This window comes from Lepisosteus oculatus, chromosome 7 (genome assembly GCF_040954835.1).
Source record: "Lepisosteus oculatus isolate fLepOcu1 chromosome 7, fLepOcu1.hap2, whole genome shotgun sequence".
NCBI lineage: Eukaryota > Metazoa > Chordata > Actinopteri > Semionotiformes > Lepisosteidae > Lepisosteus > Lepisosteus oculatus.
The window spans coordinates 13,682,192-13,704,379 of NC_090702.1; the positions used below are offsets into that span (position 1 = coordinate 13,682,192).

General features: G+C 35.5%; 1 protein-coding gene across 3 annotated transcripts in view; it reads right to left on the reverse strand.

The window, feature by feature from the left end:
* The window catches only part of shank3a (SH3 and multiple ankyrin repeat domains 3a), a 639,129-nt gene that overhangs the window by 450,247 nt on the left and 166,694 nt on the right, over positions 1–22,188 (reverse strand). For all 3 annotated transcript variants that reach the window (XM_069192202.1, XM_069192204.1, XM_069192203.1), the window contains exon 5: positions 21,161–21,444. In XM_069192202.1, coding sequence (XP_069048303.1) covers positions 21,161–21,391 — 231 coding nt within the window. In that variant the 5' untranslated portion in view covers positions 21,392–21,444. The remainder of the gene's footprint in view (positions 1–21,160; positions 21,445–22,188) is intronic.

The window sequence follows — 22,188 nt, forward strand, 5'->3', positions numbered from 1 at the left end:
TTATCCTGGAAAGCTACAACCCAGTTAGATTTATGTTAAGAGTAGTTTTATAATTTCATCAATTTATAAAGTCTTTGTGGCAAATTTGAATTTGTGATTAATTTAACAATTCAGTTTTTCACATTAAATCAGTGGTGGAGGCATACAGTCTTGAAAAGGCTGCAGGACCTTTTTTAAATTTCAAAGGACCACAAAATTACTTCATTTCACAAATAATCTGCCCTGGATTAAGTTCTAATGAGGATAAATGGAAATTAAAAGATCTATTACATATATATATATAAAATCTTAATTTTTAAAATAACATTTATGTATGTTAATTTTCTTGATGATTTATATTGATTTTATTTGTATTAATTTGTATTCTGTATAAACAAAGACAGTATATATGCAGTGTGATTAAGATTTTTTAAAGCGCATTTTAAATTAAATTTAAATTACATTTTAAATGTAAAAAGAGTAATATAACCTTCTGAATAAATAAAATAATATGTATACTAATTATACTTTGGTCAAAGCAGGGTAGATTAATGTAAAACAAAAAATTGTAAACTAAAGTAAAAAGTAAAAATTGGACCCACACAGGAACTAACCAGGAACTAACCAGGGAGTTAGTTCCTGTGTGTATGTCACTTATGTCACTTGTCAGAGATCTTGAAGAAACATATTCTAGTACCTTCAATACGTTTTAATACTTTATCGCCAGCAGCCATATCACCCTGCAGCCCACTGAAGCTAAGCAGGTGTGAGCCTGGTCAGTACCTGGATGGGAGACCTCCTGGGAAAAACTAAGGTTCCTGCTGGAAGAGGTATTAGTGGGGCCAGCAGGGGGCGCTCACCCTCCGGTCCATGGAGGTCCTATTGCCCCAGTATAGTGACAGGGACACTATACCGTAAACAGGCGCCATCCTTCGGATGAGACGTAAAACTGAGGTCCTGACTCTCTGTGGTCATTAAAAATCCCAGAGCGTTTCTAGAAAAGAGTAAGGGTGTAACCCTGGCATCCTGGCCAGATTTCCCATTGGCTCTTACCAATCATGGCCTCCTAATAATCCCCCTCTATGAATTGGCTTCATTACTCTGCTCTCTTCCTCACTGATAGCTGGTGTGCAGTGAGCGTTCTGATGCACTATGGCTCCCGTCACATCATCCACGTGGATGCTGCACATCGGTGGTGGAGGGGAGATCCCATTACCTGTAAAGTGCTTTGAGTGGAGTGTCCAGCGCTATGTAAGTGTAAGCAATTATTATTATTATTATTATTACTTTATCACATTACTGTGCCTGAAACAATTTGACATGAGACTCATACAAGGCACATTCCAATTTATGCAAGAGGCCACACGACAGCTGCCAGTTTTCATGTTGAAGTTTACTGCATGGCTGACTTCCTGACTGATTCTTTTCTTTGTTAACTTTAGCAGCTCACCTGCTGCTGAAATAAGATGAGTGAATTTGATACAATGCATTCCTAAAGAATATAAGTTAAGAACATTACGCTTTAATGCATTTTTTTTTTAAAAGAAGCATATGGTACAGTACTAGTATAAAGTAGGATTAAGTAAATTATCACATATTTATACAAAGCTTAAAGTATTCTTTTCATTCACAATAGAAAATAAAGCAAAAACAAAGATTAAATGGGTCAATCTGAAAGAGAAGACTGCATATTCTATGTCTGCAAAGTATTTGAAATAGCCCAAATTTACTTATGTTAATATTTAAGTTTGAGCTCCAACTTATTGTAACTATAAAATGGTAACGTCAACTACATTATAAAAGCACAACACTATATAATCTAATATTAGTGTATATGCTAGCATCTTCGGTCGGAAATAACAGTAAACATTATACATTGAGCAGCCAGTATCTTAATGCTTAAATATTCTTCACAGTTTCTTGTGGCCTGTAAATGATGCACAAATAGATTAAGGACTAGGGATTTATAAGTATTTATATCATTCAGAGGTCTCAAGATGAACACAAGAAAGCAAACAAGTCAAGGCTTCATGCTGTTTACAAAAAATCTAAATGCACCTGGATAATCAACATTCACTCTTATGATCTCAAAGGCTTAACTAACATGGTCTAAACCTTTGCAAGTTTCCTTTAGACCAAGAGAAGACCAATACAAAACTAATATTTTGCAGACACAGGACTCTAAGGGCTAGCCTTCACTACAGGCTTCTGCCACATAAAACCCATTTCAATCAAAAGGTGTAACTTTGAAAGTCAAAGTGAAAACAAAGCTTGCCAATGTAGACATCCTACAGGTAGCAACGCAACTTTCACTTTTACCATCGCCTTTGGGTTTTGCAGGTTGCAGGGAGTCATCACTTCACTTTGCTTCATGGTTAATTTAGAATTCTTTCTATGCCTTCTATAATTTTAGTAGAAAAAAATCTAAAGACTTATATACTATTTCAAGGACCATAAACTTGATTTCATTTTACCAGTTAAAGTTTATTTAAAATAAACTTTTATTTTAAATAAAATAAACGTCTGCAATGAGCAGTCCATTATCTCCACTCGAAAGGAGCTGTCCAGTCCTTGCTGAAGGCATTGTAACTCCAGTAAGAATACTCTTTCACTAATTCATAAAAAGCTTCAGAAATACAGAACAAGGCACTGACAGCAATAATATAATATACAGGTTATACAGTACATAAAATATACCAAAAAATCTTTATTTTCATAAACTTTAAGCTGTAAAAATCAAACTGTAAAAGATGTAAAATAAAAAAAATCAAATAAAGTGAGGTCCCAGCCTCTGGACTCTCCTGCCCAGGCTATCAAATTTGAACCAGCACATTGACTGATTTGTTATACTCTACAATTAACATCATTAACATCATTCCAAATGTGGCATGTTTGCACCATGCTCACTGATGTCCATCAGGGTGGTCTATGCAAAATCATGATTTATTACTTTAGACAGTTTGGCTCAACTACAAGCCCACCTCACATAAGCTCTTCCCGCCTTCCTCACATCAATGATACAAAGGCATTGTTCATCTGATAAGCAAGATCTATCAGTTTTTTTAGTGTTTTTCTTTCTTGATTTTCTCTAGGCTTGACATAGACTTACAACATACTGTATCATCACCTGTGCTCAATCACCTCTCACTAATGAGGTGATTTAGTGCTGAAGCGACATTCAAAAGTGTATCACAGTCACAAACGATCTGTTAATCAAAATGGCGAAAAATGTAATAAGTTTCTTTTGATGCTCAGTATGTAACCCAAAAACATAAGTCTTTTTAAGAGTAAAACTCCTTTGGAGTTAATGAACTGGTGCTTTGTGTAATGTACCATGGTTTGAAAATATGAAATAAAAAAACTGTTTGCTCACTGTATTCTATAAAAAATAAAACATCTTGAATTTCTAACCCTTAAAGTTCTATGATTTAGATGTTTTTTTAGTTGGTTCCCATAAATATGTGGGATGTGCTACCTTTTTACAGAAAGAATTCATAATATTTCTAATTCCTACAGTTTCTTGGGAAGGGGTGGGGGGGTTTCTGAAAGCTTTAATTTCTTTTGACTGTGGCTGACATTTGGCTAAAGATTAATGTTAAACTTTTCTGTGAAACCTGCATCACTTACTATCAACTTTGCAGATTACAACCATAAACTGATGGTAAGCCTTATACGTTGTTAAAACTCAGTATTTGATGACTCAGTTCCAGGTGTTTTCTTGTCATTTACAATTGAATCTGTTATACCTTAGCCTAATTTATGCAAAATATTATCTGGTAAAATGATGAGAAAAACTCATTCAAAAAGAAAGATCTTAAAACCATTTGAATAAATGTTCTATTTTGCTTTGCCAAAAAAAACAACATTCATTTTGTTTACAAAAAAGAGGTCAAATTTATCATCTTTCAAGAAACAAATTTAGAAACATTTCATACAGTACTCCTGGTCAACCAGGATGATTCAATTAACACTCAATAGGAGGAAACCTACTGTAGATATCTCTAATAGACGTAATAGACGTCTAATAATCTAATAGATTTTTTTATAACCCTCTCATTTGCAGTACCACAATGCAGCATCCTTTGTCTTTCAAACAAGCAGGTTAGGAATGGACACAAAGGGCAGCTATTATACAGTATCTTCTCTTTTAAGACTTCACATTTTCATAGGTTAAGACTACAGTAAGTGGGAAAAACTTTTCTTTTTGTCTATCTAGATTGAAACCAGCTGGATAACATAATTAAAAACAAAACTGGTACAGGTGACAGTTTTTTTTATCCAATACCTAAACATAATAAAGGAGTGCAGTTGGATGTTTACTAAATACTATTACTTGGGATATACAATACAGAAATGCATAAGCCATTCTTGCATTTAATGTAAAAAAGAAAATACACAAAGTATTGTATATGCATAATGTATCAAGAATTCATTTAAGAACATAGATGATTGCAATAATGATACCAGTTATGAATTCATACAGTGACTCCCTTTAGCTGTTGTTGTCCTATTTTGTTTTCTTTTCTTCCAATGTCATATGCGGATAATGTATGTGTATGAATATGTGCACATAATGTTAATGGAATTCTGATAACTTGATTTATAGCTAAACAATGAAATGCAATCACGATTCTCTGCAATTTCCTCCTACCCATTTTCCGGAGTTTACAGATTTTAGAGATCTATTTTTTATAGAAAAGAGTAAACATTAACAAATCAACTCACTAGAATAACTGTCATTCAAGATTCTATTTTCATGAGTGCTTTTTTCATAATCTATAACTCATTTTTACTACTACTACAGTAAAAGTACAGCACAGATGCTGTCATCTAAATGCAAAAGGTATCTGTAGTTATGCTGCAGTAGGCATTGTGGTGTACAGAGGTGACTTATTTTTCCCCAGCTGTCAAATGCAGGACTGCACTACTCGGTAACACTGCCAGGGGGTGCAGTGATCAGTTACATTTCCCAGCAACCATGCCACTGCACACTGTCACACTGTCAGTCTAGGTCAAGTGTGTAAGAAAAACGACTTTAAAAATAGAAAATCAGTTATATTAAACATTTAAGACTATTACATACTGTACCAATAAAAAAAGAAATCATCATTAAAATCCAGTTCACTTAATTTAAACCTCAAACTGATATTAAGAATGTTATCTTTTCTTGAACACATCATGAAGTGGGTAGTTAAAATTACATTGTATTTATCTTTGTCTTCTGGAAAAGTGGTGTGTACTGTAGTTATATTTAAAATTTAGCTTCTTTGAGTCCTGCAGATTCTATACAGCCTTGGTGGTTTATAAGTACTTACTGTATACAACTTATATTTCTTCAATCACATGTTGTGTAGTGGCAATGCATATTAATAAGACAGAATTAAGTGTTGCCGTGCTTTTCCCACTGAGGCCCCATCTCTCTCTCATCTCTGTGGTCTAAACCACAGAGATTAATGCTGTGTATTGTTTCAGGAATGTTTGCCATCCTGAAAAGGAACAGTTCCCAGGATGGGGATGTGCCCAACTAGTCATGATGGCCCAACTAGTCATGATGGACAGCCATTCCTGGCCCCTCATTGCCTGAGTGAGACTCTGATCCCAACTGGTTTATGGTCCTTGAGTTAGAGGTAATGGTTACTCATTCATAAAGATGGTCAACCAATCAGGAACCTGCAGGGTGTGGAAACCCCACCTGCCTGGCAACCTCTAGACCAATCACCAACCGTATTGTCCTTCAGTTAAAAGGCATTGCACAGAGGCAGAGCAGAGGCTGCTCCTCTTTCCACTCTCGTGCTCTCTCCGACTTAATCACGTCACTGCCAGCACTGTTGTCTGAGTGTGGGACTTGCAACTTTGTTCCAAACGCCGAGCCAGAGGAAGCCCGTATGTAAAGACCTGAATTTTGCCAGAGGTCAAGCCTGCAGCAAAAACTTTGTGAACTCCTAGCACCACCGTGCATCCACCTGATCAACGGAGCCATACGGTTAGAACTTTGTCGACATCTGAATAGTTTTATTCAGAAGTAGCCACTACATTGGAAGCAAACCAAGTTTCTGCCCCCTTAAGAGTGACTTGCTTTGACTGATGCAGTCACCCTCTGCGCACAGAGAGTTTCCTAGTTCAGCTCAAGGCTAACTAGCTGGTTCCTGGAGCGCAACCACTGCTGGCGCGAAGCAGCAAAAAGTTCTCCCTCCTTCTGCCCACGACTCTGAGCTGCACCGGGACTGGTTGGCCATGAGCCAGTGGAGAACCAATTGGATCAACAGAGCCAGTCAGCTGTTCTTCGCTGTTTGTGCTGGGAGATATAAATCTGTACTGGATAAGTAAATTCAATATTCTACACTGCCAATCGAGAATTCAATTGTATCTCAACACAGGTTGATATCAATTTTATTCGTATAAGTAATGTATTTACTTATGAGTATCTTATGTAGAATCGGTATTCATGAAACTGATTAAGGAGATAGTATAGCGCATGGTATACTAAATACATATTCTTCGTGTTTTGGATCTCTAGTTATATATTCTATATCTTGGTAATCCTCACAATAAGGCCTGCCATCTGTATCCAGGCAGACTGTTATATGTTTTTATATTCGCAATTTTATGTATTAATAAATGTTTTTCTTGTATTTGAACCCTTGTGTTTGTTTTGCTGATTGTTCTGACAATTGATTCCTAATAGCCAAAAAGAATCACCACTTGATTTACTGTTACAATAAATTGTACCAGTAAATTCACAAAACTTCTACAGTTGTTTATTGTTTTTGATTTTAACCTTGTAAGTGTTCATGGGAAATGTAGTCAAAAATGTTTTTCAAAGCTGGAATACTGCTTTGTACCTTGTTTTTTTATGTTAGCTTTACAGTATATTACATATATACATAAGTATCTTACATTTATATCCATAGATTAATATTGTTATATAACATTATATTTTTGTTATTTTAGTTTCACCTACCAAAATGTCCCTTTAGTTACATGATTCCATATTTCGTGGATTTAAAGAAGCAGGCTACCAGTACATGAATTTCACAGTACTGTACTTCGAAATGCCATACAGTAGAGTGGTCTGATGCATAAGCTTTCAATATAATGGATCCAAGTTCCATTCAACGCATGAAATATCCTTTTCAGAAGAAAAAAAAAATATCTGTACAGTCAAGGTACATCTTAAAATGGTAATTATGCTATGTATTTCATCTATTTATATAAAAATGTTACATTTTCAAGAAATATTATTTGACTAATAAAAAACAGATTAAATGAATCTATTGTTTCATTAACATCTAACACAACAGAACTGCTGCCTATACTGTAGATATGTTTTGTGCAGTGAAGGGATGAAAGCAGCATTCTTGACAGGAATGTAGTGTACTGTAGTGAGCTTTCTGCTGGCACAAATTTTCCCATGCATTTGAAATGGCTGAATGATAGCACGGACGTCCTACAAAACTGCTTCCATATAAAACCGAGATACATTGCTGTATGATTGCATATCTTCTGTGTTTCTGTAGTATGGGGCTTTCTCAAAGGCATTGACAAAATCAAGCCAATGGATTTCTTCACAAGGAACAGTGAAACCAAAATAAGAAGTTGCAGCTGAAAACTACTGTACATAGAAATGCATTTAAAACTGAGAGGTTGGGTTTTGGGAGCATGGAACAAGTTTTTGAGCCATGTTGTTGAAGCTGATACCTTGTCTTCTTTAAAAAAAATGCTAGATGAAACCAAATGGCCTCCTCTCATTTGTAACTTTTCTTACATTTGTTCAGTCAGAAAACAATGCCTACAGTAGTCAGTTGTTTGAGAAAGCAGGGAGTGTAGTAAGGTATCCCACTGAAACCTGTACAGACACTTCATTATCAAGTTTCATGACAATGTGATTATGTGTCCTTTAAGACAAGGAGAAAACAGTAAGTGAAGAAGCACACTGGAGCAGTCATCTGGAATGCAAGCAGTTCATCAATAGGCTTTAAACAAAGTAACAGAAATAGTATTATACTCACTGAGTTGTATGGATCACAAACAGTCAACAAAACCAAACAAATATATAAATCACGAGGTGAATATCTACTGTATAAATCACACAATGCAGGAAAGCATCACCTTCGCCATAATATACTCTTTGAATAAGTGATCCATTTAAGCCATTTATTCTTCGCTACAACATTTGGAAATTATGTTAAAATAGACATAAAGCTACTGCTTTCTTTTTTACAATGAAAGGTTTTAGCATCTCAGCAGTATGTCACAAAACTGAAAAAAGTCTACTAAAATATTTAGTGGCAAGTTGCTGACTTAGCATCTCAAGGGCACTGTAAATCCAACTGTATTATACCTACCTTGATTGAAATGAATAGCTTTAAAACCAGCCCTTTGCCTTGATGTCAAACACAATACTGTTTTTTATTAGCAAAATATGAGAAAGAGGTTGTCATCTACAGGGACGGTGGAGAACATTATCTCATTTATGTACGTTGTTTTTGAAAATGGCTTTTAGAACCCATTTGAAATTGTGACAAAGGTTATATCTCAAGCTGTTTTAGCCTTTCAAAAATAAAGAGAGGTGACCTTCTCTCCCAGTCCCAGACATTTTGAGGTTAATTCCCTATGATGCCTTTAATGCCCCATTACACATTACCAGTAAGATTCTAAAAGGAAAAAAAAGATCTCTTATTAAAAATATGATATTTTTCTTTAAAAATCAGAAAATTCTTTCTTAGATTTATTTGCTTCTGCATTTCTAGCGTTCTTGCCAGATGATTAGTTTAAGAAGCCATCTGTTTATCAGGACCAACATTTTCCCCAGACTCCACCATATTTAGTAGATTCCAAAAAAATGTGAGTGTCTTTTCAAGATGCTCCTACAGTGTGATGTCTTTTAAAATGACACCTCAAGAAAGTGGTTATGGTCACAGATTGTCCATTTCCAAATTAAAAATTTAGAAAAAAAAACACTAGTTATCTAGGGATCACTGGCAGTACTACTGACGAATGAAACACTCTGGCTCTAAAACTAATCATACAGGCATTCACAAATGTAATCAAATACAAAGATTAAATGTCTACCAATGCATGAAATCACAAATTAAAAAACCATTAAGGAATCAAACAGTTCTGACAGAAAACTGGCTTAAATCATTAAATAAATCTTTTTAAACATTTAAACATATTCATTAGGCATTCGATTTCAGCAGGTTAGGTGCATCACCACTTTGTCAGTTTTCATAGTTAGCAGGGACTTGCTTGCTAAGTCGTAAACAACTGCTGAATGTCAAGGAAGGAGTTTCCAAAGATACCTCAAACTTCTGTGTTTCAATTCACTGCCTCCTCCTCAGCCTCCCCCTGCTTTTTTTTGTCTTTTACTGACAGAAACAGGGTGGCAGTCATTTTGCTCCCATGCCCTTTGTTTGCATGGTCAGGCACACTAGACATTGATGAGTTACAGTGAGGGCAGGGGTATGTTGAGGGGTGAAGCCAAAGACAAAACGATGTATTTTTATATTGTACCAGCAAATGATTAATAGTCCTCTAACAGAATAAGCAGTAGTTGGATGTCTTGATTTAACTGAATATTGTTTAATGTGACAATAGATGCACAATCAAACTGTGGACGTGATGGACTTGATTTGCAAAGTGTGATAATAAGAAGAACCTCACAATATATTTCAATCTTTATTTATTAGAAATCAATATTTGACATTACTTCCACAGTAAGTGTTGAGATTTCTTAAAAATGCATTAATCTTCCAAAAACAGAACAGGCACAGTTTGAAAAAAAAAAATTCTAGTTCAAAAGACCAAAAGCTTTGAAGCTTGTCAGTTTTAAGACAGGAAGATCTTTTTTAGTACAAACTGAGATTAAATCTCCACAGTCTAACAAGGAAGGAATGTGTCAATTATCTGTGGTGATACTGTCAGTTAAAATGCAGAGATCCTAACGGGAACAGTAAAATATAACTCGTTTGCAATATAGTGTTTTCACAAGTGTGTAATATCAGAAACAAAACAGAATGTGTCACAAAATAATATGAAAAATATTTTATAGTCAATATCAAAACATCTCAGAAAATATGAGAAATAAGAAATAAGAAATCAACAAGAACACATTAAATGGACGTTTAAAAAATGGGAAAAGAAATTCTAAAAACTCTATTGAAAACCCAGCAGACATTTTTACCTTAAAAAAAGTTCTTTTAACAACTGACCTCTGACATTATTTTAAGTTAATTCAAACTCCATAAAAGATAAAACATCTCAATTTTAATTATTTAAAATATGTTAAACATCACTCTATTCATGCATGTATAGACTAAAAAAATATAGCTTTAGTTACTTCTGTTTTAAGCGTACTCATCCGTTTGTCTTTTCTTTTTTTTGGGTTCTACCTTATGCTCATTACAATGAATTTAACACTTGAAACATTAAAACGGTATGTACAGACGGGTTTCTAGAAAAAAATTGAAGTATTTGGATTCTGAATATTGATTTAAAGTTTTGGTGTCATTTTGATTAATTGACCATTACCCACAGAGTCTGATATACTTGAGTAACCTTGACTGTTGCATGAGCACTAAATCACTTCATTAATGAGAGGGTGATTTGGTACAGATTATGATGTGATTTAACCTGTTAAATGCCAGGCCTGGTACAAAATGCAGTAAAATAATACAGTAATCAATGTGCCGTGTTTACCAAAAGCACACCTTCACATGGACTCATCAGTATTGGTGAGGAATGGCATTCTAGCTGACCAATTAACAGTGAGGTCAAAGTTTGATGCTGGGCTAGGAGTGCCTAGTTGAAACAGATCTCCACTTATAGTAATTGATATCAAGCTGACAGCAAGGCAGTACATTGATAAGAAAATAAAAAAGGTGCTGATTACTATGTCTAAAACGTACGATATTATTTCTATGATCTCAGTAAGAAGTGACAGAAGCTTTAATTTAATGCACACCTTTCAAATTAAGGTCTCTTCAGGTAATGAATTTATTTATAATAATAATAATAATAATAATAATAATAATAATAATAATAACAATAACAATAACATTACTTTATTAACCCTTTACAATTTCTTGCATTAGGAATTATCTTTTTGCATACCCCAGCTTGTTCTCCATGAGACACACAGATAGGGAGAGAGCATGGGGTCAGAGCACAGGGTCTGCCAGTGTACGGTGCCCCTGGAGCAGTTGGGGTTAAGGGCTTTGCTCAGAAGCCCAATGGAGTAGGATTCCTCTACCAGCTGCAGGATTTGAACCGGCAACCTTCCAGCCACAGGCACAGATCCTTAGCCACCGCTCCGCCCCTAATAATAATACTTTTGTTTCTACATACTGACAACTCGAGAGTACTTATGTGCTCTCAAGTTGGACTGAATTCAATCAGTGCTTGAGATGATGCACAACTTGAATTCGTTGAAAAAAAAAAGTTTCTTTGATTTCAAAGGTTCCATGATTAGGAGTATTTATAAAATACATTCTGAGAGGTTGTTTTTAAAGCATTTGCAATTATATTCTTAAAAAAAAATTTTTAAACATTTTTAGATTTTGTTTTACATTTGTAGCCAAATGTGCTTTTTTTCAAAGCACCTAGCCTCCACACTACTACACTAGATAACTTAAACTTGGTGTCACATTAGAGACCATTATTCACAGTGAGAAATGGTAGATGTAGCCCTTTATGGAGTCATGTACAGCATATCTTCTGTATTTTCTAGGTATAGCTGTGCATTTCATGTTAACATGTAACTACACATCTTTTGATTAGATTTGATTGTGTTGTTTCTGTATGATTCTGTTATGAGAATGGACAATTTAAGCTTAAAATAGCATATGGAAAAATTACTGTACTTTAAGCAGAATACAATGAATTGTTCTAGGAAAGCAAATTATCATTGTATGAAACTGGGGAAATTGAATAAAAAAAGTTAAATCTGATTGCAACAGAATTAAGTCTCATCCCACCAGCTAGAGATCTCAATGCTCAATGATCATTCTTAGTTTTGTGTGGTAGTACAGTAATTTGGTTTCCCTGTTACAGAAAATCACCCATAATGCATACAACACAATCTGTAAACAGGAAAAAACAAAACAGGAGAAAGTAGGCAGTGTATGCAAGTCATTGAACAGCTTACTAAAGGGGGAAACAGCTCCCACTTACAATATCATTTCTAGTACATACCCAGGCAGTTACAGGAGTCTGTATAGTATTGCTGTAAAGTAAATGGAAGAAAGACTTTTTGAATATGCTGTACTGTACCTCATTGATTCACAGGTGCCTTTGGGGTAGTGCAGGTCATCTACTCGACCCGAATCTGCCAACTCCAAATTGTAGGGCTTATTAGTAGCATGTACTGTATAGCAAATTCCAAGGTTGAGAATGAAATAATAAAATGTGCATTGTGCAAGAAATGTAAAATGCCTTAAGCTCTTTGATGCCTATTGGCTGGAATTCTGAGGAGAATGATTTATAGGGATAAAGTATGTAAAAAGTGCTTCACAGGTTTTCTGCTTAAACCAAGTATCACAATTTATGCAAGTGTTTGTAATAAACACATATAAAGTACATTTTTACAAATCAGAATTTAAATAGTTTCATGTGTTTTTTTATTTTATTTTAAGCAGACACTTCTATGCAGAGTAGTACACATATGGAACTAATATACAACTGGGCATTTTACGGAAGCAATCAGATTGAAAGACCTTGCTCAAGGGTACAACAGCAGCATCCCAACTGGAATTTTAACCCACAAACATTTACAATTTCAAACTAACAACTTCCGCTACCGTGTATGGATGCAGTGCCTTTTTATTGCTGCCTGAGCATGCAATCATGACATTTTCAAAAAGGACTTGTCTAGAACCTGCACAATGATCAGCACAGGCAAGATCTTTTGTATTCAGTCCCTTTTTTATGACAGACCTAAAACAGTTCTGGTGTAAAAGAAAAAAAATGGTGTACTACTCTGTCTACAAGTAATCAAAGTGACTTGACTTTAGAGAAAATGCAATATCTCTGTAAGTTTCCTCAGAAGTTGATAATCAAGCCACAATTCACGAAGTGATATAATAAATCAACTATGAAGACACAGGAGTTATCGAAAGAAGTCAAGGATAAAGCTGATATCAAGAGAAGGTTACAGAACTTATCCCTTTGAATGCAGTGAAATCCATAATTTAGAAAGAGAATGTGTATCATACCAACCAAACATTACCTAGATCAAGCTGCCCTTCCAAACTGCAGTCGGGCAAGGCTGAAACTTGTTATTAATCTAAATGATATATGATTTGCAAGGCACTGTATATTCTTTATATGAATATATACCTGTATCAATTCACCTTCTGAACTGTTTTATCCAGTATGGGGTCTCTAGGGAAACAGCAGCCTAACCAGGCAATACACAAGATGGGGTACATAGAGCTAGATGCCAGTCCATCACCAGGCACAGACAAATATAAACAAGCACAGAAACACTCAACTCTGGATTTTTGAATAGTCAAGTCAAAGACAAGATCAACATTTTAAAGAGACGCTGTCTTACTGTATGTGCCAGGTTCTATACCTGTATTTGCCTTCCCAAATTTCTTAATGAAAAGGAAGGATATTTGTTGCTTCTCCCTTCTAATCCTCAAGGGTAAGCTAACCCTGCTTTTTCCTTAACCATATGGGAATCAGAGTTCAACTAGGCTTAGTGTGCTGTCTCTCACCAACTAATACCATTGCAGCCTGCAGGTTCCATGCAAATCTCAGAAGTTGCTGTTACACTGAAAGACTGTCCTGGCCAACTAACACCACACTTATCCTGGCAACATTCTTCGAGTTGTGTGTCATCTCTGGGGGAATCCTAGTCTATAACTAATACAATCTTAACTAATCTTAACTAATAAAATCACGCAAAACTGAACTAGTAATGTGACCATTAAAATATTGTCTGTTTATCTGATTATTATAGATCTTAAATTGAGAGATACCAGTTTTTTTTATAAATAAATATTTTAAATACATAAGGTACATTTAAAGTAAAAATCAGGTCCTGACACCAGTTTATCTAGCTAGCAAATTTTGAAAATAGTGCTACTCTGTCAAAATTTGAGTGTGGTCACCTGGCTTCTTTGTTCCCAGTACAGTAAGGTTTAAGAGCAGATTAACAAGCAACAATTTCAAAGACATATCTCTTTATAATTGCTGTTAGACAAAAACACAAAATACATTAACTATTATTTATAAATTATTTACAGTGTGTATTCCTTTTACAGAACCAAGACTTAACCATTGGAGTCTCCCAGCAATGCACATGACAAAAATGAGACTATGAGTTTAGTATTGAAAATGAAAAGCTTCTTCAAATAAAATAAAAGAACCTACCCAGAAAATAACAGCCTTTTCTTTGCTTACAAATAAAACCCCAAAATAACCTACAAAAACAAGTTTAATTTGCCTGGTGAAACCACACGTTTTGGTTTTATCCACAACTTAAAGAACACATCCCTCTTCTCTACATTTTAAGTCTCTTTGGTGTTCAAATTACAGGGTAGGTGTCTGCCCAATAGAAAGTAGGCCCAAAGCCTTTTAGAAGTCTGGTCTATTAAAATGGCACAATCTCATACAGTGATACTACTTTAGCCTCCAGAAATAATGAACACAGAATTATCACTGAATGTACTGTATGTACTGTACATGAATGATCTCCTGGACCAGAAATTACTTATTAGCTAGCAGTTCCATTGCTATGTTTTGGCATCTTTCACACAGATTTCCAAATTTTAATACTTCCCGCTAAAAGAAAGGTTTTAGTTGAGTTACTGTCAATTAGTTGCAGCTAGACTGGCCAACTCAAATTTTCTTTTAAAGTAACAACATAAGAATGATTACAAACTGGAAGAAGCCATTCAGTCGAACTAGGTCCTTTGGTACTGTATGTAAAATTAAATTGATTAAAGGATCTCTTCCAGCCTCTTTCTTTTGAAAGATGCAAGAGTATTGGAGTACACTACATGGCTAGGAAGCATGTTCCACACTGCCAGAACATTTTAGGTAAAGACGTTCCTCCAGTTCTCAGTTTTAAATGCAATTTAACATAGTTTCACATGTGTCTTCTGATTCCCTTTTCTCTGTTCCATCTGAAGTAATCCACTGTGTTGACTTTGTTGATGCATTTAGGAATTTCAGTTCATTCATCAGGTCCCCTCCTAATCTTCTCTCTTCAAGACCAAAAATGTTCAGTTTCTTACTGTAGTCCTGTCGGTCTAGGACTTTCCCTTAAGCCTCGAGATATATCTGTTTGTTCTTGTCTGCACTGCTCCCATTTTGATTTTTGGGCAAGGAATTCCGAAGCAGAAAAATGTCGAAAAAAAATCTTTCTATCTTCAATATATATTAATCTTAGGCCATCCCATGTTCCAGTTCTGCTTTAACAACAGGCTGTGGAGCTTGCTAAGTGGGTAGTTTCTAAGGTCGCACAAAAGAACACATGACCTGACCAGGGCCATTCCAGTGTATGACCCTTGTTAATAATGGAGTACTGCTCTCATAACTAGGTTGTGAAAAAGGTGCAGCAGTGATTGATATTGTGTGAAGATTACAGTAGCTCACATCAAGCAATTCAGTGCTTCTCCATATGATTGATTTCCAGCTTCATCCATCCATCCTTTTTTCTAAATACTTTAACCAATACCGGGTCACAGAGAAGCCAGAGCCCATGTGCACAAGGAGGGATACAACCTGGGTGGGAAACTAGTCCATCATAGGGCACACGCAGACACAAATATGTACACACTCTGATTTTACCAGAAGCCTATCTTTATCTATCAATATGTGTCTGTGGGAGGAAACCAAAGCAAACATGAACCGACATGAACAAGGGGAAGACATACTAAGTCCTCACTCCAGGACTGGAATTGAACCCAGGACTCTACAAGGCACTACAAGGCAACAATACTAACCACTGAGCTACTGTACCACTCTTCTAGTTTCTTATGTGTTCAAAAATGAAAACAAAAATCTTAACCAATCTTTTCCCATTAAACAACTATACAACCTATTCCTTTTTCCAATATAATGGAAGCATTAATATATGTAGGGACTCTGGAATTTTAAACTCACAGTGGATGATTATTAGCCAGCAAAACAAGCTGCTTTGGGAACTGAGACTTAATTAATCTTGTGTGCAGTACCCTATGCACAATAATTTATACTGTACAACCAAAAATGTGAAAATATATTGAGAAAGTGCTCATGTCTTACATACATATGCAGAGATTGAGAAGCCATAGAAACTGTTCCAAGACATCCCAGAGAAACACTATATAATTAAAGAAAAATTCTGCATTCTCTACCTGTACTCTGTTGTGCCTGCTTGCATTTGTGCACTTCGAAGTCCAGCTGGAGAGATCTAGTTCATGTGCTCGAAACCCATAGGACATTTAACTGTAACATTATTATTACTCATCTTCCTTGTAACTGTACTACATGACATAATTCTCTGTAGGTTTCATCTAATAGGCTTAATGTTGTCATCAATCTAACCGAATAATTATCAGAAAGGTAAGTTACCTAAAAGGTAAGTTACCTCACATACATATGCAGAGATTGAGAAGCCATAGAGACTGTTCCAAGACATCCCAGAGAAACACTATATAATTAAAGAAAAATTCTGCATTCTCTACCTGTACTCTGTTGTGCCTGCTTGCATTTGTGCACTTCAAAGTCCAGCAGGAGCGATCTAGTTCATGTGTTCCAAACCCATAGGACATTTAACTGTAACATTATTATTACTCATCTTCCGACTTGTAACTGTACTACATGACATAATTCTCTGTAGGTTTCATCTAATAGGCTTAATGTTGTCATCAATCTAACCGAATAATTATCAGAAAGGTAAGTTACCTATCGGGAGAGCAGGTAAATAATTCTTAACCACAAACTGTTACCTAGGGGAGCAGTTACATTCACAATCAAATAGACCCTGCTGGAGAAGAAATGATTGCTGCTAGCAACATGAACCCACTGAGACTTAACTTGCTTTTTACAGAGTCCCTACACAGCCAAACAGAACATGACACAAAGAAAGATAAAAGATGAAACGCTTCCTCACACAAGGAGGGTATATGTTTAATAGCTAAGGTATCTAATGTGAAATGAGGTTTATATTACATTTTATGCTTTCCATTCTTTGTACCGTATCTCTTCTGCCTGTTGAGCTTCAGCTTAACTTCCAAGCATTTTTAGCCTTTTTAGCATCGCATTCATATTGATTGTTATTTCTCCACAGCATGGAACACAGAACTCGAGGTCTGTCTTGTGCAGGTTTGACTCAGCTAAAAGGAGCAGGGATTCGTGAGCCGCCTGTCTGACAAGCCTATTGAGTGTCAAGGTGATAAATGGGAGTGTTAAGTGAAAGAGAGGGAATCTTTACCTTTATCAGCTGGAAGAAACTTGTGCCAGAAGAGGGGGCAATAACCTTCAGAAAGGCAGAAATATGATAGAAAACTGTTCTGTAATCTACATTTACAGAAATTTATGATTTTAAAAAGTGTGACACGGGTTTAAACGAGAAAGGAATTTACTGCTAAATGCTTACAGTTGGCATTTATCAGAACTTAATATATAACTTAAGACATTGCCATTTCAGAACGAAAATACGTTTTAAGCCTGAAGCTTTTAGAGGTTCACTAATATTACTAGGATTATTTCTACTGTTATGATGTTTGGAATTATATTGTTTTATTTAAAGTATTACGTACACATTCTCTTGGATGAGAAAATGATCTCAGAGGTTGTTTAGTTCAATTTAATTACTTTGAGATTTGATATAGGCTGCAGTGTAATTATTGTATGCTTAATCAGAATTTTATTACCTTTAATCTTTCATAGAGCAAGACACGGGATACAGACCCTGTGCTCACCTCAGTTTAAGTAACAGAAAAAGAAAAAAGTGACATGCACATGCTTCACAAAATTGTATCTACTACCTACATCTGAGGTCTTATATCCAATCTGAGAGGCTCAGCAGCTAATTAAGGAAAGATTGTAGGAATTTACTATACACTTTATAGAAATGCACTATAGCTTTTTAAGTCTTTGTTGAGGCTATTTTCATTCTGTTTTGATATTTTGTTCTGTAATTCTAAGTTTTAAACCTTTCAGAACCAGCAGCAGAAAGATACATTAGAGTGCTAAAGTAAAACCAAAATTAACTTGGCCTGGAAAAAACTCCACAAATATGTCATAATATCATTCTACAGTGTATCCTCGTAACAGGTTAAGTCAGAAAGATTCACAGAAAAAGACATAGGCTGTATTAATGTATTCATTGTTGTGATGCCTAAAACCATCTTTAAACTGTATTCAGGTGGGGAACAAGTTTAATGTGCAAATAAACATGGAATGTTCCACAGGTATAGAATAAAACACTATCTACTTTTTACACAGCAGTGCAAAGATTACATGAACACAGAGAATTAATGAAACAACATTTTTATTTCAAGCAATTGCTAACCTTTGATGCTACTTCATTTCAAAGGGAATTGCTGGGGCTCAACTTTACTGCAGGCATTTCAAAGAATGTTAAATTGGAGTACTATATCTGAATTCTGATTAATGTTTCTGGTATTTGCAGTGACTCTGTTCTAAATTTAACTTACTACATCTTCTCTGGATACAAATTATACATGTCTGGATACAATTATCATCACTCTTTCTAATGTCTCATGAACACTCAGATTGCAAAGGCAAACATGAGAGCCATGAAATGCAGATGACTGGACTGTTACAACATGAAAGGAGAATGGAATCCAAGCAACATACCTTCTTAAAAATAAAAGTTTTTACCAAAAAATCTGCAATGTATTGAAGGGTCTCCTGTTTAAGATTCAGCCACCTGACAGATGAGGGTGCTCTAACTTATTGAGGGCTTTCCCTTGTGATGGTTTCACACTTCAGTGTTCACCATCTTAGTGGAAGAGCACTTTATCAGTGTCACAGGACTGATCCTCAGAAATAGAAGGGAAATGAGCATCTCTCAGCCATTAGGTGCAGCATGGGAATTTAGGAGGCATACTGTATTTGTTCTATTTGATGCAAATTGGCATCCCAGTGTGCACTGCTGTGTTTATCGTTCCTGAAAGACTTCAACTATGCTGTTTGCCACAGATGAGCAGTGCTGGTCAAAACTTAAGATTCCACTTTCAAAACTATGAACTGAATTAGAATTTGTTTGCATTTGTGCATGAAAAGAAGACACTTTGCACGGTAAAATAGTTATTTCATTCTATCTCTGAAAGGAAAAAAAGATAACTGAAAAGAAAAAAAATGTAATTCAATTTATCGGACCATTCTAGATTTAGTTTGGTCTGTTTACTATATCCCTGTTCCTAGCCTCAATCCTTCATATTACATATTTTGCTATTCTGAGAACAGACAGTGTCATCAGAAAGTATTCAGAACCCTGCTACATTGGATTTTGACAGAGTGCTGTGGATGAAAAATTATGTTGGAAGCCTGCATAGCAATCCCATCAAGCATGAGTAATTGAAGCTGAGTACTTATTGGAAACTTTTATTAAAGTTGTAACAGCCCTTCTTTGACTACTTATACAGATCAATTGCACTAAGCATTGTGCTCTGATGTTGCAATGCAGGTGTCAAATTAAGACAATTATATATAATTATAAGTTTTAAGTACAAATGTTATTGTTGTTGCCACAACAATCACTGTAAAAATATGAAAAAACTTATTGAAAGCAATACTTTTTCTATTTCAGCCTCAGTTAAAGACAGTGACGCTGATGTATGTTAAAAACACTTTTTTTAACTGTAACCTAAATTCTTCAGCACAAAATACACCAACAATTCCAAATGTTGTATTGTTTCTAAATCTTGTCCAAATCTATCCTTTGTAATCACATCTATCCAGCATTTGAAATCTAGAGATCTTAAACACATTTCATATCTGTAGTTAAGTGCTTACATTATGTATTTACTGTGTTATATATATACATGTACATCTTGATAATTGTGATAACTGTATCCCTTTCAGTGTTTCATATAGAGTATTCACATCAGTATTTTCAAAGGATTGTAAACGTCAACTGTGTTTCTCCTGTTATATACTTAAAACAATCATTAATATTTTAGCATGAAGACATACAAGGAATATATAAAGCATATATAATTAATTTGACATCAAAATGTAGGTTCAATTATTTAAATTTTCAGTCTAAAGTTTTCTAATGTCCTCCTTCCAACAACTGTGGGGGAAAAATATGAAGTCAATATTCTACCTCTCTAATTTCATTAAATCATTATTCCATACCATGGACTGTACATACCACTCAGGTTATTCAGATAAAAACATATTTATTTGAAATTAAACTTAAAATTGCCTACAAATATTAGGCACATAGTAAATGATAATATTGAAGACATGTTTCCTCAAATGCCTTTTTTATGTGGAAAAAAGGTCATATGAATCATTGACAAAAGTATTTCAAATGAATTGAAATAACATCCCCTTCTTGGTCTATTGTAATACACAAAGTCTAATATACCAATACTGTCCAGTCGATTATTGTATTCTAGAATTTGTTTGAACACCTTTCATAACTCTATCTTGCCACATATCATTTATTCAGATCCGTACAGTTATCCCTACTGCATAAGGGTGTTACAGATGATTGTAACTAGATTAAACCACTCAAAACCTTTGGTCTATAAGCGCTGTGATTCTGCATTGAGCTCTCATGCAGAGAGCAAGAGTGAAGTTTGTGTGTGCATGGAGATATCTATAAATTCACCTAATTATTCTGCAGCATTCCACAAAAACCTCATGCATTTCAGGAGTGCTGCAGCAAATTCCCCCAATTTAATGAAACTGCCCACACCAACTTGTTTAACTAGGAAAACAGGCAACCAACTGTTTCAAACACTCACTTGAGTATTGTTCTTTCTTATTGCTTTATTAGAATTGCAGAGGGGGAGCAGCCAAGTTTCAGCTATGAAGGAGTTAAAATGAGACTTTTTCTCCTCTCAATTCAGATGCTAGTAAATCACAGCTCTGCTCTTTCTAAGTCCTGTGCACCCGCTCACTTGTCAACTGCAGCTGCTGCTGTTGTAATGACATGGCAAGAGATTTACACAGAGGGAGAGAGTGAGAGAGTACTGGGATTACTCACGGTTTGCTGCAGGTCCGGGATCCCTATGCGGATGACGATGGCATTGCCCTGGGGTTCCTCCATGGGGCTGGTGGGGGATTTCTCGGAGGTGGCCCGGATCGTGTCGTAGATGGTGTCTTCTCTTGAGCTGTCCGAGTCCCCTTGGTTGCCGTTGGTAGCACACTGCTGCACCTCCTCCTGATGCTGCTGATCGGATGGCTCATGTTTGCCGGCTGCCGGACTCAGAGGCATGCTCTGTTAGTGTGTTCTGTCTGTGTGCACTTCAGAGTACTCGCATCACATCACTGGGAGGGGGACGGGAGGGGGGGGGGGAATAGGGGGGGGGGTGGAGGTGGGGGAGAGAGAGACGATAAAAAGAAGTGAGAAGACAAAAAAACAAAGGAGAAGCATTTGTAAGAGGCAATGAGGAAAAAAGTTTAAAAAAGGAATAGAAGGGTATAGAAGAAGCAGTAGAGGAAAGAAACAGGTAGGCAAAAATAAAGGCATGTAAAAAAAAGAAAGCAATGATTTGAGGAAAGAATAATAGAAAGTTAAAAGATAGCACAAAGTTCATATAAAAAAGACTAGGCATATGAGCTACAGTATAAGGTAAGATAAGGTACTGTTTAGTAAAATTGTATTTTTTAATCAAAATAGGTCGGTGCAAATTAAATAATAATAGGCAATAAAAAGAGAAACAAAAACAAGATAAGCGCAAAACTAACAAGACAGATAAGAAACCATTTGATTGACTCTCCACATCTAACAGTTTTATAGTTCAAAACGATACTTTATTATACTGTATATTCATGATGTACTTTTTCATAGCATTGGTTCTACACAAATGACAGAGTTCCCTTTCAATACCAATGGCACAAAATCCCCCAAAAAGTTATTTTATGAACAGTGTTCCACATTTGTAAATATCTTCATGAATGTAATTGTCATTTATAAATTAATTGCTGTGCATGTGATCTTAAGTCTACTTACTGTATCCTTACAAAGCATTTCAAAACGATTTTAGATTTCCCAATGAAATAAACCAGTAA